This window comes from Anastrepha ludens, chromosome 2 (genome assembly GCF_028408465.1).
Source record: "Anastrepha ludens isolate Willacy chromosome 2, idAnaLude1.1, whole genome shotgun sequence".
In the NCBI taxonomy this organism is placed as follows: Eukaryota; Metazoa; Arthropoda; class Insecta; order Diptera; family Tephritidae; genus Anastrepha; species Anastrepha ludens.
The window spans coordinates 164,370,082-164,396,212 of NC_071498.1; the positions used below are offsets into that span (position 1 = coordinate 164,370,082).

Consider the following 26,131-nt stretch of genomic DNA (forward strand, 5'->3'; position numbering starts at 1 on the left):
AAACTTATCACAAAAGAGCGCGTAGTTCGCATAAATCTATTTTAATTTCTAGATCTATCAAGTGTTATTAAAAATTTGATAATCTATACTTCACCCAAATGTAAACCCAAATAAATTAAAGCCAAAACAAGTAATTTTAACGGAAAGACACTAACGGACGCCTACGTGCCACAAACACTTTTTGTATTATTATTATTTATTAAATTAATTATATTAATTAATATTACAGATTAGTCTAATGTAAGCGAACTAGCAGCCACGGCTATCGGCTTAGTGAAATGATTGTAAATATAAATTATTAGGCTAAATAAGTTGCATTTTTTCTATTTTTGATAGCTAACACGTTTTTCAATTGTCTGCAGAGCATTGTCTTGTGCAAAGTCAAGGTATTATGTGACGTTCCCTCATATAAATCAAAGTTATATTCATTTCCTCTCAGGTCTTTTATTTATTCTTACAGCCCTTGCAAGTTTGACATTTTCAATAAGGTTGTTTTTGTGTTATCAAAATATTATATTTTACATAAATTAATTAAAAATGGTTTTATGTGGCATCTACATGAATCGGTTAATACTTTGACGTTTGCTTTAGCTGTGCGAATTGGAAGCAATTGAAGTTGACGGCATTTTCTGGCATTTTTTTCACATTTTCTTTTCGTCGTCTGACCGGCTTGATTTTTGGTTGAACACTTCCTTTTTGCTCGCTCATTCGTTCGATTTACACAACCGCCGTTCGGGGTTTCTCTGCAAATTCTAGACGTGAATTTTTCAACTAAAAAATCAAAACTTATCTAAGCAATCACAATGTCCGACGAATCGTTTTATGGTAAATATTAAGTATGGAATATTGTTTAACAGCAAGCAGAATCTATTTTATGAATTTGGGCAAGAATTACATCTCAAATTCACGAGTATAAAAATGGCGCCGTCTGCAAAGAATTCATCGATGCCGGCAGTGTTTAGATATTTAATTCTTCGTTGCTATGCGCCGCTCCAAAGCTTTTGTGTACTGCATAAATAATTGACTGTGTACTAAATTGTGATTCTTGTCTTCAGGCGTTACACTTACTGGACAGGACAGCACGGTGTCATGGGATGTGCTTTCCAACGATGAGGACTTCCCCCGCGGCCAAAGGCTCATTATCAAACAGATCCTCTTGGGCGCTGAAGCGAAAGAGGACGAATTTAATGTTGTACAGGTAAGCGGAATTATAATAAAAGCAGTTTGTAATTTAAGTAGTAGGCACTTTCACGCATATCACATGTGTATGTATACCTACCGACGTAAATGAAGCATGTGAGATTCGCGCTCTTAAGTTTTGTGTATCATAGTGCAAATATTGTATAGTATTGCATTCCCAATACATTTGGGCGTACACGTGTACATACAATGGCATTATAAGAATTTATGAACGTTATTGGAAATTTTTCGGCAATGGTTTGAAGGTGTTTCTCTTTATTATTGTATGCTTTATTTAAGCAACTTACTAATTTTGTCACTTGTATAAAACATGAATCACATTAATGACGATGAATTCTATTATCACATAATAATAATTATCACTTGCCATGTTATAACTTAGGCATGAGAATTTAAAAAAGTTCACACAAAAAACATTTATTTGTAGAAAAATAGAAATATTCAAATATAAATTACTTGAAAGGTATGGATGTAGACGGGGTTCCATCTATGAGCATTTCAAAACATGATAACTATGAATTACATAGTGAAAATCGCTTGAATATCGATTGGTTCCGGTCAAATACAATTTTTGTGTCAATGAGCATGGAATCTTCTATATACCTCTTTTCCTTTAAGTTGCCCTGTTGCGGGAAAATGTCCAGTGCGACCAAATCGGACGAGCGAAGAGGCTGTTTTTCAATTCCAACTGTCAACGGAGTTGTCTGGCGTGGGGACTGGACTAATCCTGCGCTTCATAAGAGCTACAAAATGTTTTCATGAAGATAAATAAATGAAGTTCCAGTTTCGTACAGTGGTATCACAACGGACCTGTAAGGTCTAAAATAGTTGGTTGTTGTTGTTGTAGCAGCATAAACATTCCCCATACTTACATACGGGGAATGTTGCTGGAGTGATAGTCCTTGGTTGGATATAAATCCGGGTCGTTTCCGACCAGCTTAACCTAATCTTCAATTCAACCATTTTCTTTGACGTGGACGAACAGCATCAATTCATCACATTAAATGTGTTAGTTTACTTGACAGACGAAATAAAGGACTATATATGATAACTACTGGACTTCCCAGTATACAAGACGGGCTTTCAACGATATTTATTGGAAGTTGCCTGTCGCCTTGAAGTTGAGAGAACTCGCGCAACCCGAATTTAGTGATCACAATTCAAACACCACCTATTGCAGATGGTCTTCAGCTGCCTTGTTGTTGTAGCAGTCTAAACATTCCCCATATGTAAATGAACGGGGAATGCTGCTGAAGTGACAGTCCTTGGCGGGATGAAAATTCAGGTCGTTCTGGTTACAAAGAACCGACTGTCGTAGGGACTTCAGCTGCCTCTTGAGACTCGCTTTACTTTGGCACTGTTACGTCTCGGATTTTTTAGGATATTACCCACCTATTCACCTGCCCCCTCAAACCCACTTATCTAACACTCTTTTTCCTTCCATACTCACGCCTTTGAGATAGCATTTTTTTTGGGAACGACAGGCTTTATTGTGTTCTCTGAAGACAAGGGGCGTTAACGCTATTTCTGCAGGTACGCGTGCCGAGTTAAGATATTCGAAGAATACGTAAGATATCACAATTTTTTTTCGTTCTGGGGCGTAGCGTTCCATCTTTACAGTTCTACTCAATAACCGCCTCTAAAACGTTATGAAGAAGCAAGGCAGAAACAAAATTAGAAAGTTTTATACTTAGTTCTCTCGAGAATAGATGGAACATCCGGTACAGACGGAAACCAAATAATTGATCATTAACCGTTATTGAAGTTTTAAATTATTCATAGCATACATATGCACATAATTAGCAGTTAGTGTTTGGGCAATGTTTTTACAATCAGAGTGGTTCTCTGGGCTTTCTTGTCGAGTAAAAAGTAGCCAGTAATTAGCAAGCAAAAATTTATTCAGTGAGAACTTACAACTTCTCCATAAGAAGAATTGGGGCTTTGCGCTATCAATTTTTACTCTGCACCTTTTATTGACTACGAAGACACTAAAACCGACTTACCCTATTTAAATAACTGCAACGACAACAACCCTAGTTACAAAATATGTTGCCTACCCAAAAATCTTACCCGCAGTGAAAAAAATTATTTTTTCGTAATTTATTATGTGAAAACTTATAAAAAGCAAAACTTCTTTTAAGAAATCGTGTTACCATTAAAATCATATTCTTTTAAAATTAAATAGTTATTATAGTATAGAACAGTTTTTTGAGTGATTAAATATAATCATCATCATCATATTGGCAACGGGGTCGGGGTGGACCATTGCCTCCAACTCGACAGCCCACTTTCGCTCTATTTTGTGAGATTCTCATCTTTTTCTTCTAGGTCTTGCAATCATCGTCGCCTTGGCCAATTTTTTTTTTTTTGGTCGCTCTTTCGCTTCTCATTCTTAGGACGTTTTTTACTACCGCCCCTCTATTAAAATACTACTGAGCTCGTGGTTGTACCGTATACGGTTTACATATACAGTCTTCTAAACGTATGGGGCCAAATATTCTAAGAATTTTTCTTTTAAATCGCATCAGTAAATTCATGTCAACTTTAAGGATCCATGTTTCACAGCCGTAGGTGAGAACCGGTCTTGTTATAATTTTATACATCTGGAGCTTTTCTTCCTTTGATATTAATGAAGACGTCCAAAGTATGCTCAGTTCGATGCCTGAATACGGTGTTGCATTGATAAGGATGGATTCTTTTTTATGCTGAGTACTACACCTTAGTATTTAAACTCTTGTATGAGCTCAAAAATACTAGGCGCATAAAAACGTCCTGAAGAGCCTCCATATATTCTCTTATAATATTCGGTTTGAAAATATATCCTTCTTGTTGTTGTAGCAGCATAAAGACTCCCCATGTATATAGGATCCGCCATATAACTTTACGGAATTAAAAATGCTATAAAAAAGAAACTACTCAATATATTTCCAAACTGTTTTTTTTTATTTTGAAGTACAATCCTTCCGGGTAATGATGGAACACAATTTCATTCATATGGCTGCCTCGGCTAGCCATGCACCATCCCATTAAACGATATCAGAATTTCGGCTGATAATGCGATCTTCGAAGACAGTACGCAAAAGATTGATCGTAGCATTCGCTGTGTGGCAAGTAGCGCCATCTTGTTGGAACCAAATGCCACCAATATCCTCCTCTTCAATTTGTCGGAACAAAAATTCGTTCAACATGGCCCGGTAACGCGCTCCGCACATACGCTTCATTCGGTGCTTTTCTTCTTCCCATTGCCGTACTTAATTTTCGTACACATTCTGGAACATTACCATGATTTTCAAAGTAATGTCGCAATATTTCCCGGCGTTCTTTGAGCGTATACACAACCATTTTCGTTCAGCGGAGGAATAAAACTAAATTTCTGTCAAATCAGATGACAGCTAAGTGTTAACCACTCTTCAAATAGTACCTAGTTGAAATCCGTAACGATAGATGGCGGGCCCTGTATATGGGAAATGCTGCTGAAGTGACAGTCCTTGGCCGGATACAAATCTGGTACCGTTGAATCGACTGTCGTGGGAACGATGCTTCTTGGTCGGCGTATGCATTACGATTAGTTCGTCAATTGTTTTGAGACCTGTCTACTCTTTGATGTTGTCAAACCAAGTAATTTTTTCCTGTCAATTCCTATTCGTCCTTCAGTTTTTTCTTTTATCGGCAGTTATAAAATATCGAATTTGTTGCCTCTGACTATATGTCCAAAATAAGCGTTTTTTCTTTTTTTTTATGCCCGTTAGCATCCCATCCCATTGAACACCATGCCATTTGATACTTTTGATGATTTGTTGGTCCAGCTTATTCTTATCATTTTTTTACGGCACCACATTTCAAGGGGTTCTAGTCAGTGTTTGCATTAACTAATTCATAGCAGCAAAACAAAGCTCTGCTTTTGCTACTGCTCTGAACTTGAATATAAGTATTTGAGTAGTACAGAAGGTAGCGCAAAACGCGTGATAAACTGTTTTGCTCCGCTCCAGGCTACGTTTCGTTGGTGCTAGAGGCTCAGAGCAATAGTAAAAAAAAATGTCAGTGCGTTCTGTAGTTGGAGTAGTAACAAAAATTTGGAGTCGACCGGAGCGCTATTTGCGAAATCATTCATGTATGCTCCAGCTACTGCTACTGCTCACAAGCTGCTATTTATTAGATTTGTTCATTTTTGTTTTGTTGGAATGCATTTTACTCGTATGCGTTTTTGTGGTGCTACACTGAAACTATAACTGACAAATTATGAATTGTAGGTTGTAGTTATGGTTGAATACAATTTAAAATTGTCATGATGAACCCTCCAATATTTTTTCTTGCTTTTCTAAATGTTAGAATCTCTAATTTGTTGCAACACTTACCAGCAGTCTTTTATTTTACAAATCTATTTAAAAAAATCTAACTTATATTGAGTTTTATCACTTTGAAGTAACCTTTGGTAATGGAACTAACTTAAAGTTAAAACATCTTTACATTTCGACTATAACGGTATTGTAGTTGAGTTACAATCACTTTGTATTGTTGTTGTACTCTCTTGTATTTCTCCCGTCACAATCTCCTGTAGTGTTTTGCTAAATTTAAACATGCTGCGCGCGTCATGATGTAAGCGACAAACGACGCCAGCCGAAGATATTTGCCAATTCCAGCACACCAATTCACAATTTAGAGCAGCCAAGTCTTTTTTCAACCCAAGAATATTCTGCGAAACGAGAAGGTAGTCGTTATGTTTTGTTTTGGTTAGTGACAATCAAATTTCATTTACCAGCGCAACAGTAGAATCAATTGTGTATATTTGCTCTCCCCTTATTACTACCATTTCGATGCTCTGCCTATACGTAGCCACGTATTTCACAACTTTTGATTTCAGATATTCCGCCGAGGAGTAGGTTAAGTTTTCGTGCACATCCACAACAGCGATTTCAATGTCTTTTTGCAACTGAAAGCAAAGAAACGAAAATCTTTTAGGTATGAAAATTTCCATTTCTGTAATTACAGGGCAGCAACAACGAACCTTTTCCGTTGTAATGACTATTTTAGGCCTGGCGCTTTTGTACAAAATGAACAACATATTCACGCCCATGCCACAAACCATACCATATTCCAGTGTCCAAAACACACAAACAAGCAGTGTAACTAGAAAAGGGACCATATCCAACTCTGGAATGCATTTAAAATATATAAACTTATTAAATTTGATTAAAGGAATACATCCTTTGACAGAACGCCCATACTTTTTGAGTGCCAAATTTCGCCAATTCTTTCATACTCCACCATGAATAACATGGCGGCAATAATAATGGCAGCCAGCGTGGCTTTCGGTATGTAATAAAAAGTTTTTGTAAGAAACGCCAAAGTCATCAAAACCACTATGCCGGTGAAAGCACCGCCAAGTGTAGTTTTAACACCGCTCGCATTATTGATTGCTGTACGCGTAAATGAGCCTGTAATAGGCATGGATGAGACAAAACTGCTCATAATATTGGCGATACCCAGTGCTATCATTTCCTGTGAGGCATTCACAATTTGTCCCATTGCTGCAATGTATGCGATAAATTAATGCTTTGAAGTGAAGAATAACTAAATTATGTTGTAAGTAGGTTTGTGTGCATATAAGTTTTGTATGTACTCACAAAATGCTTTTGCCACAGCAATACTCTCGAGCACCGAAATTAGAGGTATCGATGCCAGCGAGGCGCCCAGTTCCTGTACCATCTCGCCAAAACCAACATATGTGCCATTCACTGCGGTATGAAAAGGTGGCAACTTAAATGATGGAATGCCTGGTACAATTTCGCCGCTCACGCTAAACGCCAACAAATTGTCGTCACTGAGCGTGTAACATAGTATAATTCCCATAATGACTGCCAGCGCATTTCGAGATAATGAGATGTATTGGGTCAGCATTTTGCACGAACAGGGTATGTCTTTGACTTTCTGCGAATGGCGAACGTAAATTTAAATTAAAATAAGACTATTTTATTTAATTTTTTTTTCATTTTATCACTCACTCGCATAAGTATCAACACAATTAATGTTACTACGCCCAGTATAGCATCATTACGTCGGATTTTATTTAAATGTGTGAAGAAATTGACCCACGACTCGATGAATTCATTGGAAGAACCTGTAGGTTGGAAGGTTTTTAATTAGGGTTTTTTTTTAATTTTCTGATGTTTTTTTATAAAATTTTTTTTTAAATTTAATTTTTTTTTATTTAAATTTAAATTTTGCTTTTTAATTAAAATTTTTTTTTTTTTTTATTTTAATTAAAAATTTGTTTTTTTTTTATATTAATTAAAATTTTTTTTTAATTAAACTTTTTTTAATTTCAATTTTGTTTTATTAAAAATTAGTTTTTTTAATTATAAATTTGTTTTTTTTTTATTTAATTTAAATTTTTTCATAAACATTTTTTTTTATTTAATTTAATTTTCTTTTATTAATTTTTTTTTGTTTTTAAATTTTTTTTTATTAAAAATTTGTTTATTTTTTATTTTAATTAAAATTTTTTTTTAATTAAACTTTTTTTAATTTCAATTTTGTTTTATTAAAAATTAGTTTTTTTAATTATAAATTTGTTTTTTGTTTTTTTAATTTAAATTTTTTCATAAACATTTTTTTTTATTTAAAATTTGTTTTTTTTATTTTTATTTAATTTTTTTTATGTAAAATTTGTTTAATGTTGTTTATTTAACATTTTTTTTCGACCTTTTTAAATTTTTTTTATTTTAATTAGTGTTTTTTTTAATGTTTTTTATTTAATATTTTTTTTTCGAACTTTTTAAATTTTTTTTTAATTTGTGTTTTTTTAATTTGTTTTCTTTTGTTGTTTTTAATTTGTTTTTTTTTGTTTTTAATTTGTGTTTTTTTTTTAATTTGTTTTTTTTTTGTTTTTAATTTTTAGTTTTAGTAATTTACTGTTTTTTATTAGCAAATCCCTTATTTGATTAACAGTTTCCCATTTGTTGCAAGTGGGATTACTAGCCGCTTGAATGACTGACAAACTGTCGGAGCATATTATGGGTTTCGTCTTTTTCTGGATAGATAACACCATAGTTTCGTGTATTGGCGCTGCTTCTGCCGAGAATATAGAAGAGTAAGGGAACATGGTTTTTAAACTTAAAAATATGCCATCTTCGGATGTTACGCTGAATGCAACATTGTCTTCCGTTCTAGATCCGTCAGTAAAGACTATTGACCAGCCGTTATTTTTGTGGGTATTTTTTATTTTTATTTTTTGTTTTTAATTTGTGTTTTTAATTTGTGTTTTTTTTTGTTTTTAATTTGTGTTTTGTTTTTTGTTTTTAATTTGTTTTTTTTTTACTTATTTTTTTTTAATTGGTTTTTTTTATTTATTTATTTTTTAAAATTTTTTTTTTAATTGGTGTTTTTTTGTTTTTTTAATTGTTTTTTTTTTGTTTTTTTAATTGTTTTTTTTTTGTTTTTTTAATTGTTTTTTTTTGTTTTTTTAATTGTTTTTTTTTGTTTTTTTAATTGTTTTTTTTTTTTCCAAAACTTACTTGGTATACCAAACAGGTTATTAACTTGCCCACTGGCTATTGTTATTGCTGCAGCCATGGTGAAGCCTGTCGTCACTGGTATCGATATAAATTGTACGAGGACGCCCAAATTTAGAATACCCATTAGCAGTATGACAATACCAGACAGAAAGCAGAGTAACACTGCATAATCGGCACTGCCTGCTACATTTGTTTGCACCATGAGCGCCATAATGGCGGTGGGCCCTAATATGGGGAAGATTTAAATTATTGATTGGCGTTACTCTTTACAATTAACTACTTTCGCGGTTAGTGGTTTAGGAGTTTTAATTGTAACAATATTAATACGAAAGCATCACGCTCAACTTTCTCTACCTCTTCTATTATTCTTCTTCTCTTTATTTACACTTACCAACGGTAACATCCTTGCAAGTGCCAAATATGATGTAAATAAAGCAACCCATGAATGCCGAATACAAACCATATTGTGGGTTTAGTCCCGCTATTGTGCCATACGCTATCGCTTGTGGTATGGCGGTAAGGCCCACTGTTAGACCCGCTACAAAATCTTGTATAAGAAATTTCCATTCATACTTGGGCAACCAGTTTATGATGGGAAGGAACTTCTTTGCTGTGGCTGGCGTGCAACAATTCTTCGCCGATTTCTTGACGGCATCACAAACATTCGGTAATTTTTCGTGGTAGATATCATCTTCGTCTAGGTTAAGAAACAAACACAATTTTTAAGTCAATTCAGTTCTCTTTTGACATTTTTTTTTTTTACTTGAAAATTAATGAATCTTATTTTATTGAAATGGTTCTTGTCACTTAGTACGGAAAACCCCTGCGAATGCGGTTGTACTTGGATTTTTTCTTTTGTATTAATACTTTTTTCCCTTATTACTGGTAATTTAGCAATATCAGTAAAATATTATTATCTTTGGAAATGCTCTTTGGACAATTTTTGATTTATTATACGATTTAAATATTCACTCATCACCCACGAAGCACAGCCAAATTACGCTTGTATTTCTACTGAAGTATGTTGTACTGTATGTATGTTAGCATAGCACAATTAATTTATGTATGTATATACATTTTCTTGCTTGACTTGACTATTAACATTATTATCTAAAATGCACACTGATTATATACATTTTTTTTTGTAGAACTCTGCAGTCACACTCAATTAATCCATACAATTGTTTTATGTAACTAGTCATTTGTAATAATAAGTTTTCGCAAAAAAAAAATTGCATTGAAGGCCCAACAATAGAACTGAGTAATGTGATTCGGAAATTTTATAAACCAGTTGTTGCGCGAAAAAGAAAAAAAATATTGGCCCGCACACTTTGTTTTTAGGTGTTTGGCCGAGCTCCTCCTCCTATTTGTGACGTGCATATTATTTTTGTTCCACAAATGGAGGGAGCCTACAGTTTCAAGCCGACTCCGAACGCAGATATTTTTTTATGAGGAGTTTTTCATGGCAGAAATACACGCGGAGGCTTGCTATTGCCTGCCGGGGGCGATCGATATTAGATACAACTTTTTCTCTTATTTTGCTGCTTCATGCACTGAGTTTGGAACCTCTATGCACTCCCGAATGGTACTCACTCACAAACCCATTCGGCTATGGCGGCCGCGAAAATTTAATACGTACCAGTAAAAAGTTTAAAGCTTAGGTAATTTGCTTAGTTATTACAGTTTTTTTCCTCAACCGCGTTTTTAATTCTACATGAAATAGTTTGTCACACAGAACCCCTCTAGCGCAGAAACAAAAGTAAAAGCTGGAGAAAAAGCGTATAAAATATACACAAAAAATTATAAAATCATTGTAAACTTCCCTTTTTCTTCTATTTTTGTATAACTAAAAAATATCAGAATGTGAAATAATTTTATTATATTTTTACAGATATCTAGATATTATATTACTGTGGGGGAAAATAATGCTATTTTCGCGAAAAATGTTTACGCAAATAGTTTACATTGTTTTATGGTCGATCTTTAGCTCCAGAGCGATGCTACGACTACTAACATGTGAACTTCGATTATTTCTGTGATTTTATCGACATTTTCGACATTATCCATATTTTCTTTAGCATCAAAAATACTTAAATGGATCTAGGAAAATTGCACGTAATTAGCTATTACAGTATCGGCACCATAAACACCATTCACAATTTTAGCCTGGCTTGCTTTTTCGCCTTTATCAAAGAAAAACTAAAATGTACCGAATTTTCTCTTTGTTAATTTCCATTTTTTACACCCTCTAACTCACAACTGAATGGAATAAACAAACATAGCAAACGATTTTTTAGTGTGAAATATCAACTTGACAACGAGCATAAACTTCAAATAGGTACTTTACGAGATATCGATCACTACAGCTATCTACCAAAAAATAATGTATTAATTTTCCCCTGCTGATTATCATTGGTGGGGATTTCTCTAAATTTGTTTGAGGTTTCGTTTTACAAAACTGTAGCTCCGATTACTTTTGATAAACACTGTATGGGAATTTGTATCTATTTTTTTTTGTTTCAATTGTACTTTATAGAAGTGATTTGTTCACACGGATTTCACGATACGGCCGAGTATGAATATAAAATTTATACCGCGACCTTCAAGGTCGCTTACAAATGCCGTTTCATTTGGTGAAATTTTATATGACCTTTAGGCATAATTAGGCTCTATTTCGGTAATTGAAGCACCGTTGTTATATCTTTCAAAGCTTGAATTGTTTCCTGTTTTTTCACGTAAACTTTATCTTTGAGATGACCATACGCAAAATAATCCAAAGGCATTATCTGGCGATTTTAGCAGCTATATTAGCGAGAGAATGCAAGCGTGAAAGCATTGTTTCTGGGAATTTCGTTTGCAATCAATTGGTTGTGCGGTAAGTCATATTATCGGGTTGAAATCACATAGCGATACATATATTCAATTGAACTGTCTTAGACCTACTGGTGAGTCCGAGGCAAACAGCAAGACATTTCCCCACGACAGTTGAAAGGACCCGGGTTTATATCCGGTCAAAGATTTCTACTATAGTAGAATTTCTTAAAAATGTATGGGGAACATTTAATGTTGCTACAATAACAATAACATCATTAACTTAACATTAACATGGGAGCATTTTTATAAAAGTGCTTTTCACAGACCCGATATTTTCGTAGCGTAGTTTTTTAGTTTAGTACGGTTTTTGGGTGAAATCAAACTCATTTTAGTAAATTATAATTTTTAATTAAATCAGTAAATTATAGTTTTTAACTTAAAATCAGCCAAACTTGAGGGTTTCATGAAAATCAAGGTGTCGGTCAATAAGGTGTCAAATGATTTCAAAAGCAAAGTGAAAGATTTTATAAACATTTGAAGTTTTTTATTATATAGTAGATATGTAAATGTTTTACTTAACCAAATTGAATTTGAAATTGATAAAATTTCAAATGAGTATAGGAAGTACAAATTTTAAATCTAATTGTAGGCGCTACTTATTAGTATTAGTTTTGGTTGAAAACTGAAAACTTGAAATCTTGGTATCTGAAAAATCGATGAAAAGAAGCTGATATTTAAGGTTATATAAAACGTAAGTAGTGTAAGAATAGGCAGAACTCTGAGAACCTTGAGATGTTTTCTTACATATTATTTTGAATTAAAATATGATGTCGTCCGAGACTCTTAACTTTTTCCTAATAAAATATTTTAGTAATATGTATTTTATTTTATTTATTATATTATTTTATTTATTATATTATTTTATTTATTATATTGTATAATTTATTTATTATATTATTTTATTTATTATACTATTTTATTATTTTTATTAAGATTAATAAATTTTTTTTTTTCAACCCTTCCTCCGCAAATATAAATTTTTATTAAACTTAAGAAGCATTTTTTTCAACTCTCTCTCCTCCGTTTCGGGTGCATTTGTGTGCTCTACTATCAAAGAATCATAAAAAATGTGTTCAAGCATTTTCATTTATTCAACTGTGGTTCACTTTTCATGGTTTTTCATGGAAATGTCCATATGTATGTTTCTAATTTAATATCTACATATGTATGTATGTATTCATATCTATGTATGTAAGTATATAAACAGTTTGTATGTAGCTTTCAGATATTATTATATTACATTAATCACTTAATGGTTTTGTATTGTCAATATTAACACAAAGCAACTTGAGTACTGCGAAATTTGTTTGCGCCCTTTTAGACCGTTAGTGGCATTTCAAGTTAATTATATTATTTATACATTTTAGCTTCTTCAACAATCACTTTCTGTGTTCGCACCTTTGACTTGTGACATTCTTTCTGAATCTTCGTTTTGTTTTCTTTTGTATTTCCCTGCAACTTTCTAATTATTTTATTAACTAAACTTCGTTTTTTAAAATTGGTTTCGTCTAAAATTTTCGTAACTATTATATTTTTTTTTATTAACTGCACTCGGAATTCGAATATTTGTTCCGCTTAAAATTTCGAATATCCGTTGCTGCTGCTACTGCTTCAACCGACTGATTTGGAATGAAACGTTTCCGCGCTGGAGACCGTTTTTTACTTTGGGCCAATTGAAGCATGCAGCGCGAATGTGACGATTCAACAGAGTTTTTTATATATATTTACATATGTAGGTATGTATGTATGTATGTATGTAGGTATGTATGTTAGTATGTGGGTATGTATGTACGTATGTTTGTCTCGTGTTTACCGTTTTTGTCGTAAGTCTGTTTATGTGGTCACCCGACTGCCTAACTAATAGCTTACTCCCCAGCTAGTTGCAGTTAGTATCAGTTATTTACAACTACTTATACGTTTGTACATGTATGCACGTGCGAAAATTTACAGTAATTTGTTGAATGACTTGGTTGATTAGTTACAGATTTGTTTTTTTGATATATAAATGGCGCCAAATTTTCTCTCTAACGGCTAATATTTGCTTATCAGCAAGTTTTAAATATTTGCCTAGGTCGATACTTGAAGGAAGGATACTTAAAATTTTATCAATTCTTAAAGTGATTCGTTTAAAACTTTTACTTTCACTAACGCATGTTTTTTAATTACCATATGGATGGCATAAACAGTGAAAACAGTGAAATTACTAAATAAATATTGTCGTTGGAGGTTGGACATGTGTGTACACTCACGGCCAAAATAATAGAAACGCGATAGTTAGACCAGTTTTGATTACTTTTATTTTGTTTTTTAAATTTTGAAAAATTTGTTATAAAAATAAATTTTTTATAAAAATAATTTTTTTAAATAAATTTTTTATAAAAATAATTTGTTTTTAAATTAATTTTTTATAAAAATAACTATTTTAAATATTTTTTTTTTATAAAAGTACATTTTTATATTTATATAAAAATTAATTTAAAAAAAATACGTTTTTTTTTATAAAAGTAATATTTTTAAAATAAATTTTTAGTATAAAAATTCGAAAAATTTTCTTCAACATTTCCAACTTTTTAAGCGGGATTAAAAAGAAATTTTTCCTTATTTTATAACAAAGTGTGAGTTCGAAGTGGCTCAAAATTCTTGTTGATTTTTAATAAATTTTTTTCCTGACGGTGTTGCACAGTTTCTCCATATAAAAAAAAAATTAAAAGAAAAAGCGCATTTGTTCCGATTCCATCGGTATATAAAATTTGTCATATTTTAAGGTTTTTGCCAAAATATTATATTAAGATAATATAATATATAAAGTACAATATCTCCAAAAAATAACGTAAATCTCGATATTTTCTCTGAAATTTTCTGGCGGCTATTTTAAAATATAATAAAGTTTGTAATTCTATTGGAAAAACCTCAATTGTTTTTTATTGAGGTACCCTAATGGTACCCATAAATAGAACACTTGGTCTTTGTATACAAAAAGCTGATTTATTACTTAAAACAAATACTAGCGACACGAGACTGGCACAGTTTTGAGTTAAAAATGATTAATTTCCATATTAAGAAAAAAGTTATAATAATACGAATTCTTTTAACAAGAGAAAACTTTGATAATTTACCCAACAAGAGGGCACCTAAATAGCAGAATTTGAGAATAGTTTAAATAAAAGGGAATTATTACACAAATATAATTTTTTATATTAAAATAATGTTTTACCATTTAATTTTTTTTGTGCTACAAATAAATAAATAAATAATTGGCGTGTACACTTCTGTTAGGTGTTTGGTCGAGCTCTTCCTCCTATTTGTGGCGTGGGTCTTGATATTGTTCCACAAATGGAGGCACCTACACTTTTAAGCCGACTCCGAACGGCAAATGTTTTTTTATGAGGAGCTTTTTCATGGCAGAAATACACTTGGTTTGCCATTGCTTGCCGAGGGGCGATCCTTATAGAAAAAACTGTTTCTATCATTTTGCTGTTTCATGCACGGGATTTTGAATATCTGCGCTTCCGACTGGTAGTCATGCATCGAACCATTCGGCTGCGGTGGCCGCCATATTTTTCAATACAATTTTACTTTACAACTTTTGCTACTACTTACTTAATTGGCCGTAACAATCCATTGTCAAGTTACAGCCCGCCGAGTAATTCCTCGTCAGGTGTCTGTGTTTTCCGCACACTTCTTCCAGTTTCTTAAGCCAAGAGAAGACAAGTCATCTTCAATTTGGTCTTCCACCGGACAAGGGAACATCCTCTTGGCCGTCGACCGCCAATTACCGTTTCAAACACCTTAGCCGGAGCAGTTCCATATGGACGACTTAACCCAACCACCTTAGTCGCTGCGAGGTGACTCGTTTGACCATGCCAATATCTCCGTAAACCTGATACAGATCATGGTTCATTCGAATGCGGTAACCGTTATATGCGCTAGCAGCGCCAAAAATCTTGCGAAACTCCAACAGCGGCTGCATCTGATTGGTTCACTGCCCAGGCTTTAGCGTCATAGAGAAGCACCTCGTCGAGGGAGACCATTTAGAAATTTGAAAAATATTATAATATTTTCGGACATAAGCATGACATATCTTTACTTAAGGGGGGAAGCTGGTCTAGAGCGCAAAAAATGGGCATATTTTATGAATTTATTTTGACTCAACAAAGGAATCAATCGAAAATCTGTGAAATAGGTTTAATAATATAGCTTTCATGGTACAAATACAAAATTTTTCGTCTGAATTAATTTCAAAATGGCCGCTGTCCAGCAGTTCTCCTAAGGCGCCTTTTTTTTCTAGTGGGTCCATTGCCGAAGACGTAAACTCCTTAATTTTTGTCCTGGATCAAAAAATAAAATTTTTTTAGTTTCTATATAACAACAGAAAGAGACGTACGTAGGATTTTTTCGATATTTTGTTTTTTCGCGAAATGGTGCACGTTTAAACAAAAAGTAACAATTTTCACTATAAAGAACGACATAAAATTGTTGATTAAAAAAAAAAACTATGTAATATAAATAAAAAATCCTACGTACGTCTCCGGAGAAAGGTATTTCGAATGTATTGTCAAAATTTCGTAAGAATCGGTAAAGATTTGTTCGAGTTATGTCTTCGGCCAGTTTAAAAAAGTGATTTCGAGAAAAACGCGTTTAAAGTTGTAAGTAGCGTTCGGGGCATACCTGCGAGGCACTGCCGTCGAATGAAAAATTTGGGCATTTAGACATTTTTGCTGGCATCCCTCATTTGGTATATTATTTCTAAGACCCTAAAGCACCTTTTAAGGCAAAAAAAAATTTTTCGATTTTTTCAAAATTCTAGACCAGCTTCCCCCCTTAAGTGATATTGACGGTATAAAAACACATTACTGAAAATCTGATTGCACAACCATAAGAATAAGAGCAAATAAGAATATTTCACATGGATACACCGATTTTGTGGGAAAACCGTCAATCCCACTCGCTCATGCTTATCTTTAAGTGCCAAGATAATCTCCACTTTTTTTTGCTTACATTTGAACTAATAAATTCATGATTTTTATTAAAATAACTGTCTATGTATGTGCAAAGAATCTTCAATGTGAAAACATAAATTAAAACGTTTCATTTTTAAAAAGTCTTTAATAAAAATTGCGTTTATCATATTGAAATATCGCACTCTAGATAACGCTTGTCACTTGCATTGATCTGGTTAAGTCAAAATAGAGTAAGTGGGTAAATATCGCTTGCTACATTCAAAAAGGTTTCTCAAATGAAAGCTTCAAAGTATATAGTCATGTGTCGCGCCATGTTAAACCCGCTTATGTTGACTAGGTTTTTATGACGATCACACGACAATGTTTCAAAATGTCAATTATCTTTTGGTGGCAACGTCTGGTCAAGTGTGATTATATATTGACTTACATATATACCATAACCTATCTTTTTTTAATACCAATGACGTTTATTTATATACGTTCACGGTAGCCGAGTTATGCTTGTCACAACCTGGACTGTTAGTATGAGAGTTACGAGTTCCATCAATACATCACGGAATTGGAAAATTTAATTATTTTTATTTTATATATAGAAGTTGTATACCAAATTTGAAAAGGATCGGTTAAATATTGTTGAAGTTCTAATAGTCACGGACTTTGAAAAAATGGTTTCGAGAAAAACGCGTTTGAAAAAAACGCTCCGCTCCAAACGCTCGCAGCTGTCGCAGAGGAGTGGGGACAAAAACGTCTATAACTCCAAAAGTTTTGCTCCGATTGAGCTGAAATTTTGGGACAATATTTTTGAGATGATTTACTATAAGAAAAAGCTATTTCCAAAAAATCGATTTTTTGAAAGTCAACCCCTAGACCCCTCCCTTAATGGAATAAATTTGCTGTCTCTTATTTCATATTAAATCACATGCCGCATTTTTGTTGTTTGCAAATGCATGAAATATCTACCAGAAACGTTAAGTGGTCTAGAACTCGAAAATTTAGGGTATTTTCAGGAATTTTTTTTCCAATAAAAAAAATGAAAAACGATATTTAAATTTTTTTACGCTTTTTATTTAACTTTTACTTAATTTTTTTTTTTTAATTTTAAAAATGGCGCTGAAGTTGATCCTCCCGAAAAATTCGACCTTGTCGGTGTTGTCCATTTTGGCTCTTCTATTTATCTGAAACACAAAAACCAAAAAAATTATTAAGCAGTATAACTGTAGCTGTGTCCCGCTACTAGAATAAAAAAAAAAATTTGACAAAATGGCGCGGATTTGAACTTAACACTCTAAAAATCCGTTTTTTTCAGTTTTTTTAATGAAAAAAATACGAAGTAATTGAAATAATAATATGATTCTAGTACGGGCGATAGCCATTGATGATTTCAGAGGATTCGGTTGAATATTACAATAGTTTTTTTTTTTTTTGACAACACGAGTCCGCAAAAAGTCGTTTCGAGATAAATGAAGGTAAAGTTTGAGGTACAGCGGCGCGCGGACCGCTCTCTACCTAGTAAATGGGCTGTAGAAGCTATAATATTGGGAATTACCGCATGAAATAAGGAATGAACACTGCGGAAGTGGTGACATTCCGTGGATAGATATAAATCTGGAGCTTACCCTGTTGACTTCTATGCACTTATTGCCTCCAAGCTCGACACGCTGACTTTCCAACCCAACTCAGAAAGATTTTTGTTTGCCAGGAAGAAAGATTTTACAATGAAACCATCTGGCTTTTATAGACGAAATGAAATGGTACTTACTACTCTGACAATTCTTAACAATTTGAATGGAATTACGAATGTTATTGACATCCGGTGGTATACCATACACAAGCACAAGCCAGTTGCGCTTAAAATGGAATCGCGTATTACGCTTGAGTTGAATGCCCTACATATTTCTGTGATTGTTTCGTGTTGCCATTTGGGTCAGTTGATATTGCTTACAAAAAACAAAAGCGGTTCTCAACAGACGCACCTTTAAACCAGAATAAGTATTCAAAAATGTGAAGGTAGAGCGAAATTTTGGTCCATGATAATTATTGGTGGTTTAAAGTTTTAGCCACTGCTAGTTGTTGGCACAGTAGATCTTTTAGGTCGCAGTGCTAAATCCGTTCTTAATAATAACAATATTAAAATTTAGTGCGTTTCCAAATTTGTCAAATTTTTATAAATCATGTACAAAGTTTAAAATTTTGATTTATATGCTACTAGGTTGTTCAAAGAGTTTTGCCGGCGATAAGGAAAACACAATTTTATGGCTTTGAAATACATATACTTTATTATTTTGTATGGTCTCCCTGAACATCAATACACTTGTTCCAACGAGATTGCAATTTATGAATTTCGTCCCTAAAGTTAGAATCTGGAAGGGCTGCAAAATATGTACGCTTCCACTGCGGTTATGACCGCATCATTTGATGAAAAACGCTTTCCACGCATGCATTTTTCTAGGTTTGCAAGCAGATGGAAGTCACTAGTGGTGAATACGCCGAAACTCCAACAATACGAACTTTAATTCATAGAGTTTAGCCTTTGTCAAAATGCTTTTGTGACACGGTGCATTGTCCTGATGGAAAATAATTCTGAGTCTTTTTTCACGAATTTTTTCCTTCAGCTAATCAAAAGTTTACAATAATATTTAGAAGTTTGCAAGTCATCCACAAACAAAATTCCTTTCGTATCCAAAAAAAACTGATGCTAACACCTTCTTGGCCGATTTCTGGACACGAACTCGTTTCGGAGCCGAAGAAACAGGTCTACACGACACTTTAGCCTCTTGTTTTGATTTAGTATCATGGTGATAGATCCAAGTCTCATCCATAGTGATTAATCAACGCATAAAATCCACTTTATCCTTTCGAAAACGCTCTTAATGTTGCATTCGAATGTGTTTTAATTCCATTGTTAGCGAATGCGGCACCCATTGTGTACACAGCTTTCTGAAACCCAATACTTCAGTCAAAACTTTGCTGTCCAATGAGATGCCTAGGGCTTGTACCAAATCTCTTTCAGTCACTCGGCGATTTTCCAATACGATGCCCTGTATTTTTTCTACGATTACGGGTGTCGATGCTGTTTTTGGACGTCCCTGACGTGGGTCGTCTTCAAGGCTTGTACGATCACGTTTAAATTCAGCAACTCATCTTTCTACTGTACTAATTGATGGCGAAAATTCCTTATACACTTTGCTTTTAAACTTTTCAAAAATAAAAATCCAATCACTGCCCGATACTTGATTTATTCTATTGTAGAAAAAGCTGTGACGCGTCGATACTAAATGGCTTGTAAACAAAGAGTGAACTGATAGATTGAAATGAAACTTCATACGTTCATATGAAGAGTGCAACAACATATCAAAACAAAAATTTAGGCTAGTAGCAACTATCTCTTATCGAACTCTTCTAGTATTTGTTGTACAATAGAATAAACTATATTTTTATAAAAAAATTATGAAAATTAATATAACAAAAGAAGTAGCCGAAACTGGTGAAAGCATCGTGTTTTTATTATTTTGGCCATGGGTATAACACATCGGTCAATAAGTCCCGAGCCTGCATAAGAAAATAAAATTTTTTCTTCTAAAAATCTTCTTTATTCATGTAGACCCCCCCCTTGGCGATGATACAATCATTTCAACGATTTTGTAGCTTTTCTATGCATTTTTTGTAGAACGATTTACCTTTGGCCTCAAAATACGCTTCAGTTTTAGCGATATTTTCCTCTTTTAATAGAAATTTCATTCCCTGGAGCATTTTTTTGAGGTCTGAAAACAGCCAGTAGTCGCTGGGGGCCAGATCTGGACTATACGGTGGGTGGGAAATCAATTCGAAACGTAATTCGTTCAATTTGACCATCGTTTTATTCGATTTCTGACACGGTGCATTGTCTTGGGGGGAAAGAGGATTTTTTTCTTTTTCATATGGGGCCGTTTTTCTGCGATTATCTCCTTCAATTGTTCCAATAATTCGCAGTAATAATCAGAATTAATTGTTTTGCCTTTTTGCAAATAATTAATGAAAATGATACTATGTGAATCCCAAAATACCGACGCCATAACCTTTCCACCTGACTGTTGCGTCTTTGGTCGGTTTGGACGGCTTTCACCGGGCCCTGTCCACTCAGATGACTGTCGTTTCAACTCTGGCGTGTAGTGGTGGATCCGTGTTTCACCCATTGTCACATATCGACGCAAAAACTCAGATTTATCCAGCTTAATAATGTCCAAACAGCGATTGAAACATCATTTCCTTGTTGTTTTTGTTTCGGCGTGAGCAAACGCGGTACCCATTTCGACAACAGCTTTTTCATACCCAAATGCTCGTGCAAAACAGTGAACGCACTGCCTTTTGATATCTTCAGGATGTCAACTACATATCTCTTGTAACTTCACTCTGCGATTGCCCATTATAGTTTTGAGGGTTTTTTTTTTTCAATATTTTTTGAAGTAACTGCCTCATTGTGACGACCAGGACGTTCAGCATCATCGGTGTCTGTACGGCCACGATTAAAGTCAGCAGACCATCGTTTGATGGTTGTTTCCGATGGAGCAGAGTCCGGTTAATGTTTATTGAGCCATTGCTTTGCTTCAACGGTATTTTTTTTATAAGAAAACAATGATAAATCAACACACGAAATTGCTTAAAAATAATAATTAATAATAATTAAAAATTCTTAAAAATAACAAAAGTAGAGTCACTTAAAGCTATAACTGTAACTTGGTAAATAATAAACCGAATGTCTTGAAATTTTGGCATTATACCTTTAGAGGTTAGCACTATTGAATAACAAACTCGATATGCTATTACTGACACCATCTAGAGGTCAGGCCCGGCACTTATTGGCCGATGTGTTATGTAGTATGAATGGGTGCATGTGATATGTATGGATGTGTGTCGACAATTCTCCAGTTTTATGAGATATAACAGATATGTTCGATATTTCCTATTCTATTTCATCACAATATAATATTTGCTCTCTTCTTTCGCTTGCAGGTGTACACAGTTAAGGACGCACTCCAGATTCCTATCGCCGTGCTAAAGGCTGGTGAAACACGCGCCGTAAATCCTGATGTGGAATTTTTCGAAACATCTGTGACATTTAAGTTGATCAAGGGCAATGGACCTGTTTACATAATGGGCCAGAATATCAAGGACGACGTTGTCGACATCGAAGATGAAGAGACCGATGAGGAGACTGGCGAGGAAGAGGAGGAAGAGGCACAACCACAAAAGAAGAAGCAGAAAGTGGAAAATAATTCAGATGGCAAAAATGCTAAAAATAAGAAGAAATAAACGAGTTTTTAGCAGTCAGAAAACATAAATCCTATACATTCTTCAAATTTATAATTCACTTTAAGCTAAAAAAACGATGAAAAAAAAGAGTTAGAGTTCAGTTGAACGAGTTTGATTGATTACTCGAGTTCCTCGGCTAGGTTTCTTCTTTTTGTTTTAATTAGTTCATAATATTTTACTCAAATTGCCCTAGTGATTCCTTTATATACAAGTAATACAGTTATAACTTTCGAACCCTTGATAGTTATTTATATACATACGTCGGTTAGCATGCAGATGCAGTAAGATCAGCCGCGATTTCTGCCAGAATGTAAGAACTGATTTTCACTTAAACTTGCTCACATTATGCAACAGTTATCAACTAATAGTTTTAGACAACGCTGCTGGCGTCTTAATTGTGTAGGAAATCAAATAAAAAAATCAATTTCTGCGCTGATTAATAAAAAGCGTTTTATCAGGGATGCTTTCTATAGGCACTGAGTAATACACGTAACCATTAAAAAATGATTCCATATTCAACTTATCCAACATAATACATATGTACGTAAATTGATTGCCGAAATAAGTAGAGTCGTAGCATTCAGAAGTTACATATAAAGTAAAGCAACTAAACGCATGCATACACTTTTTGCATTGCATTTGTATATGCAATACGATATGCATACGCATACATACATACATAGATACAAGAGACGAGGTACGAAAAAATGAAAAAAAAACTATGTACAGCAAATTACAATTGTGCACCTACAGTAGTAAGTCACTTAACAATCCAATCCTCTGACGATATGTGGACCTTGAAGCTTGGCAAAGCAGGTGCAAACACAAGCATGAATATGAAATAATGAGGTCTAAATATTAAAATCAACTAAAAAACTAACTTACGATAAATGGAGAGATATCTTGTATGCATTATTGTAATTTGTACATACCAACCTAAGTGATAGAAAATTGTGGAGTAATTAACATGCAATCAAATTTGAATGCGCATTTCGAAAAGAGAAAATACACAAAAACAAAGAAAAACTAAAGAAAACAAATAAAGTTTGTTTACTATTTTTAAAAGTGTAAATTGTGTAAGTTTTTGCTTTCAATGTTGCGCTGTAGTATTAACTTGCATGGAAATAGTGCTCGGGGTTTTTCCCTTGAAACCGAAAATGTGATTGCTTACGTGTGTGTAACTTAAAATCTGGCACCTATGTATGCACATACACAGAAACTTTCTCTGCTTTGGCAGTCTATTGAGGCATATGCATGTGCCAGTTAGGTAGGTATAGGTGAAATGGTTGAAGTACCACTTTGGCATTCCCCAAGTAGCACTAAAGCACCGTTTTGATACGATTAAGAGACCACCAACAGGCAGATATTTACAGCCAGCCAGAGTTCTTGATGTAATGGAGAAGACTGATGGGATTTAGGTAGGCGCACTGTACCGGACTGTCGAAGAAAGGAGCAGCCAGTGGCCTTAATCGGCTAGATGCCAAACCCGAACACCTACAAAGAAAGTGCTCGTCTGTCTTCTTCTCTGAAAGGTCTACAGCTTTTGCAATGAGGGTTAAATTGTAAACCTAGATTTTCTGCGAGTCTGCCGATCGTTCAATGACCGGTATACACAGCTTTTTCGTCTTAATTGGCGCGATAACCACTTACGCGATTTTAGCCGAGTTTAACAAAGCACGCCAGTCGTTTCTTTCTCGTGTTCACTGGCGGCAGTTGAACACACTAAGGGAAGCCAATTCCTTCTTCACCTGATCTTTCCAACGCAGAGGAGGCTTTCCTCTTCCTCTGCTGTCACCAGCTGGTACCGTATCGAATACTTTCAGAGCCGGAGTGTTTGTATCCATTCGGACGACATGACCCAGCCAACGTAGCCGCTGGGTCTTTATTCGCTGCGCTATGTCTATGTCGCCGTAAAGCTCATACAGCTCATCGTTCAATCGCTTGCGATATTCGCCGTGACCAACTTGCAAAGGTCCAAAAATCTTACGCAGAACCTTTCTCTCAAACACTCCAAGCGTCGCTTCATCGAATGTTTTCATCGTCCACGCTTCTGCGCCTTACGTTAGGACGGGCATGATGAGAGTCTTATAAAGTATTAGTTTTGTTCGTTGGGAGAGGACTTTACTGATATTGTTATAGGTGTTAATGCTGGTTCCTAAATATTCGAAGTCTTACAGCCTGGAAATTATAACTGTCAACAGTGATGTGGGTGCCGATACGCCATTGCGCTAACTGTATGTTTGATGACAGGAGGTACTTCGTTTTGTCCTCGTTCACCAACTCCCCATTCGCTTTGCCTCTTTATCCAGTATGGAGATCCTCTCTCAGATCAGGTTAAAGAAGTCACACGACAGATTACAGGATCATCTTTCTTATGGATTGGGCTGAGCACACTTAAATTCCAATCGGCGGCATGCTTTCATCCGAAGTTTTTGCGTGCACCTTACCAGCTCTTCGCCGCCATGTTTGAATAGCTCAGCCGGCAGTCCGTTGGCGCCCGCTGCTTTGTTGTTCTCTATTCTCATCATCTCGCCGAACTCTTTGGTAGAATTTTCGGCTAGGAGTTTGGAAATTGAAAGGCTTAGAATTCCCAGGACTTTCTTTAACAACAGTCAGGGAGATGCCAATGACCGGTTAGGAGGTCTCTGATACCAATTTAGTCCTCTTCTTGGCAAGTACATCAGTAATTTCATTGCCCTCTATGTTCCTATGTCCTGGAATCCAGATCAGAGAAATGTTACCTGCACACCCAAGAGATTTGATCTCCTCATTACAGGAGTTGACTAGTTTGGATCTGCACCATGGCGTCGTCAGAGCTTTGATTGCGGCTTGACTATATGCATACAAGAGCAATTGAAAAAAATCGTAATGGTGCAAATACATATATCATTTAACAGGACAAGAGCTTAGATTATATAGTACACGGTGGCGCAAAATTAATCACCCTGTCATAATTTTTGCAATTGGTGTACTTAAATAATATTTGACATTTGTGAACAAGACAGCTGCAGAATACCAACAGATCACGACTGCAGCGCCTTGTAGCCTAGACTGTCGGCACCGTTAAACGCGATTATCGGCGCAATTAATGCTGATTAAAATTGCAGTCTGACAGACGGTTGTTACGCAGATTAGTGAACAGGTGATTTGCTTACTGGATAGTTTTGTCAGTAAAAGATGTACCGCAGGTAACAAATACGGGGTTGCCCTAATACTAAAAAATAATTAGTAATTTAAAAAAATCTTGAATATCTATTTCTCAAACTGCTCCGCAATATCAAAAACAATTAATGTAATTTCGAACGTGTAAATGCAAACTAGCGCATATCATCCAGTCTTTCTTATACTTCTCTTTAAAATTTTCATTATTTTTCATTCACAATAGATTTAAACTGTCATTTTTTCGGAAATGTTGCCATCGAAAATTCCTCTAATCCCGTCAAATCATGAGAATTAAGTCTAGTTGTAAATGCGCATTAGTTGCACTTAATTCCTGAGTTAAATTCGAATTCAATTGTTAATCCCAATTAACGCCACCGTCTGTCTAAGCTATTATTTCTCAAGAGCGTGGATTAATTGCGACGGTTTTTTATGACTAATAATCAGTTAATAACTACTGACCGTCAGTCGTGTGTGAATTAATGTTAAGCCGCACAGTGCGGCCGATTCCCGAAAAGCTGGCCAAAACTCAAAAAATTAAGTAATTGATTCAAAATTTCTTACTCGGGGGTTGTCGGGGTCGCTAATTACGAATTTGATCTTAAAATTTTGAAAATCCACCCCCTTCCACCCCTATTGGCCACCCTCTCACGTGAAATAGCGTATATTCAAGAACATAATCAAGATGCATGTTAATTTATACATATGTTTTCGGGGTCGCAAGGTAGCAAGTGGTAGCAGCTGAATCTTGTTTTATTCAGTAACCATTACTTTTTTGATTACCTTTAATAGGTTTCAAAGCAGCATATGACGGCGTTGTATTGCTATACAGTTTGAAAACTCAAATTTTATAAAAAAAATTGCAAAAAATGTATCTACGTATTGCTGCAGCTAAAAATTTTGTGTCGAGGTATTGATATGTACTAAAGATTTCTCGTATTTTACTAACCTTCCGAAGATGATTCCATTTGGTTTTGTTCAATTTACTCCATTACAAAATCTTTCAAATGTGTACAACTTTCACTATTCATCGACAGTAATACGATGCTCAAACGAAGGCCACGTTGCGACTGAAAATACAGAGGATACTTAGGGTACAGGACGTTGCTATGAACGGTTTTCACTACTCAAGGC

At 34.6% G+C, this 26,131-nt stretch overlaps 2 protein-coding genes across 2 annotated transcripts; one reads left to right on the plus strand and one right to left on the minus strand.

The window, feature by feature from the left end:
• Nucleotides 1–637: 637 nt before the first annotated feature.
• On the plus strand, nt 638–21,938 carry LOC128855759 (nucleoplasmin-like protein). The gene is made up of 3 exons (XM_054090920.1): nt 638–825; nt 1,056–1,198; nt 21,539–21,938. The coding sequence occupies exons 1-3, from the start codon at nt 804–806 to the stop codon at nt 21,836–21,838; spliced, it is 465 nt and encodes a 154-aa protein (XP_053946895.1). The 5' UTR covers nt 638–803; the 3' UTR covers nt 21,839–21,938.
• Nucleotides 5,548–13,275, minus strand: LOC128855758 (sodium-independent sulfate anion transporter). The gene is made up of 9 exons (XM_054090919.1): nt 12,987–13,275; nt 9,106–9,411; nt 8,715–8,939; nt 7,203–7,318; nt 6,825–7,128; nt 6,426–6,728; nt 6,206–6,351; nt 5,957–6,130; nt 5,548–5,893 (listed from the first exon to the last, which is right to left on the minus strand). Exons 1-9 carry the CDS (start codon nt 13,000–13,002, stop codon nt 5,675–5,677), a joined length of 1,809 nt encoding a protein of 602 aa, XP_053946894.1. The 5' UTR covers nt 13,003–13,275; the 3' UTR covers nt 5,548–5,674.
• Nucleotides 21,939–26,131: the final 4,193 nt, after the last annotated feature.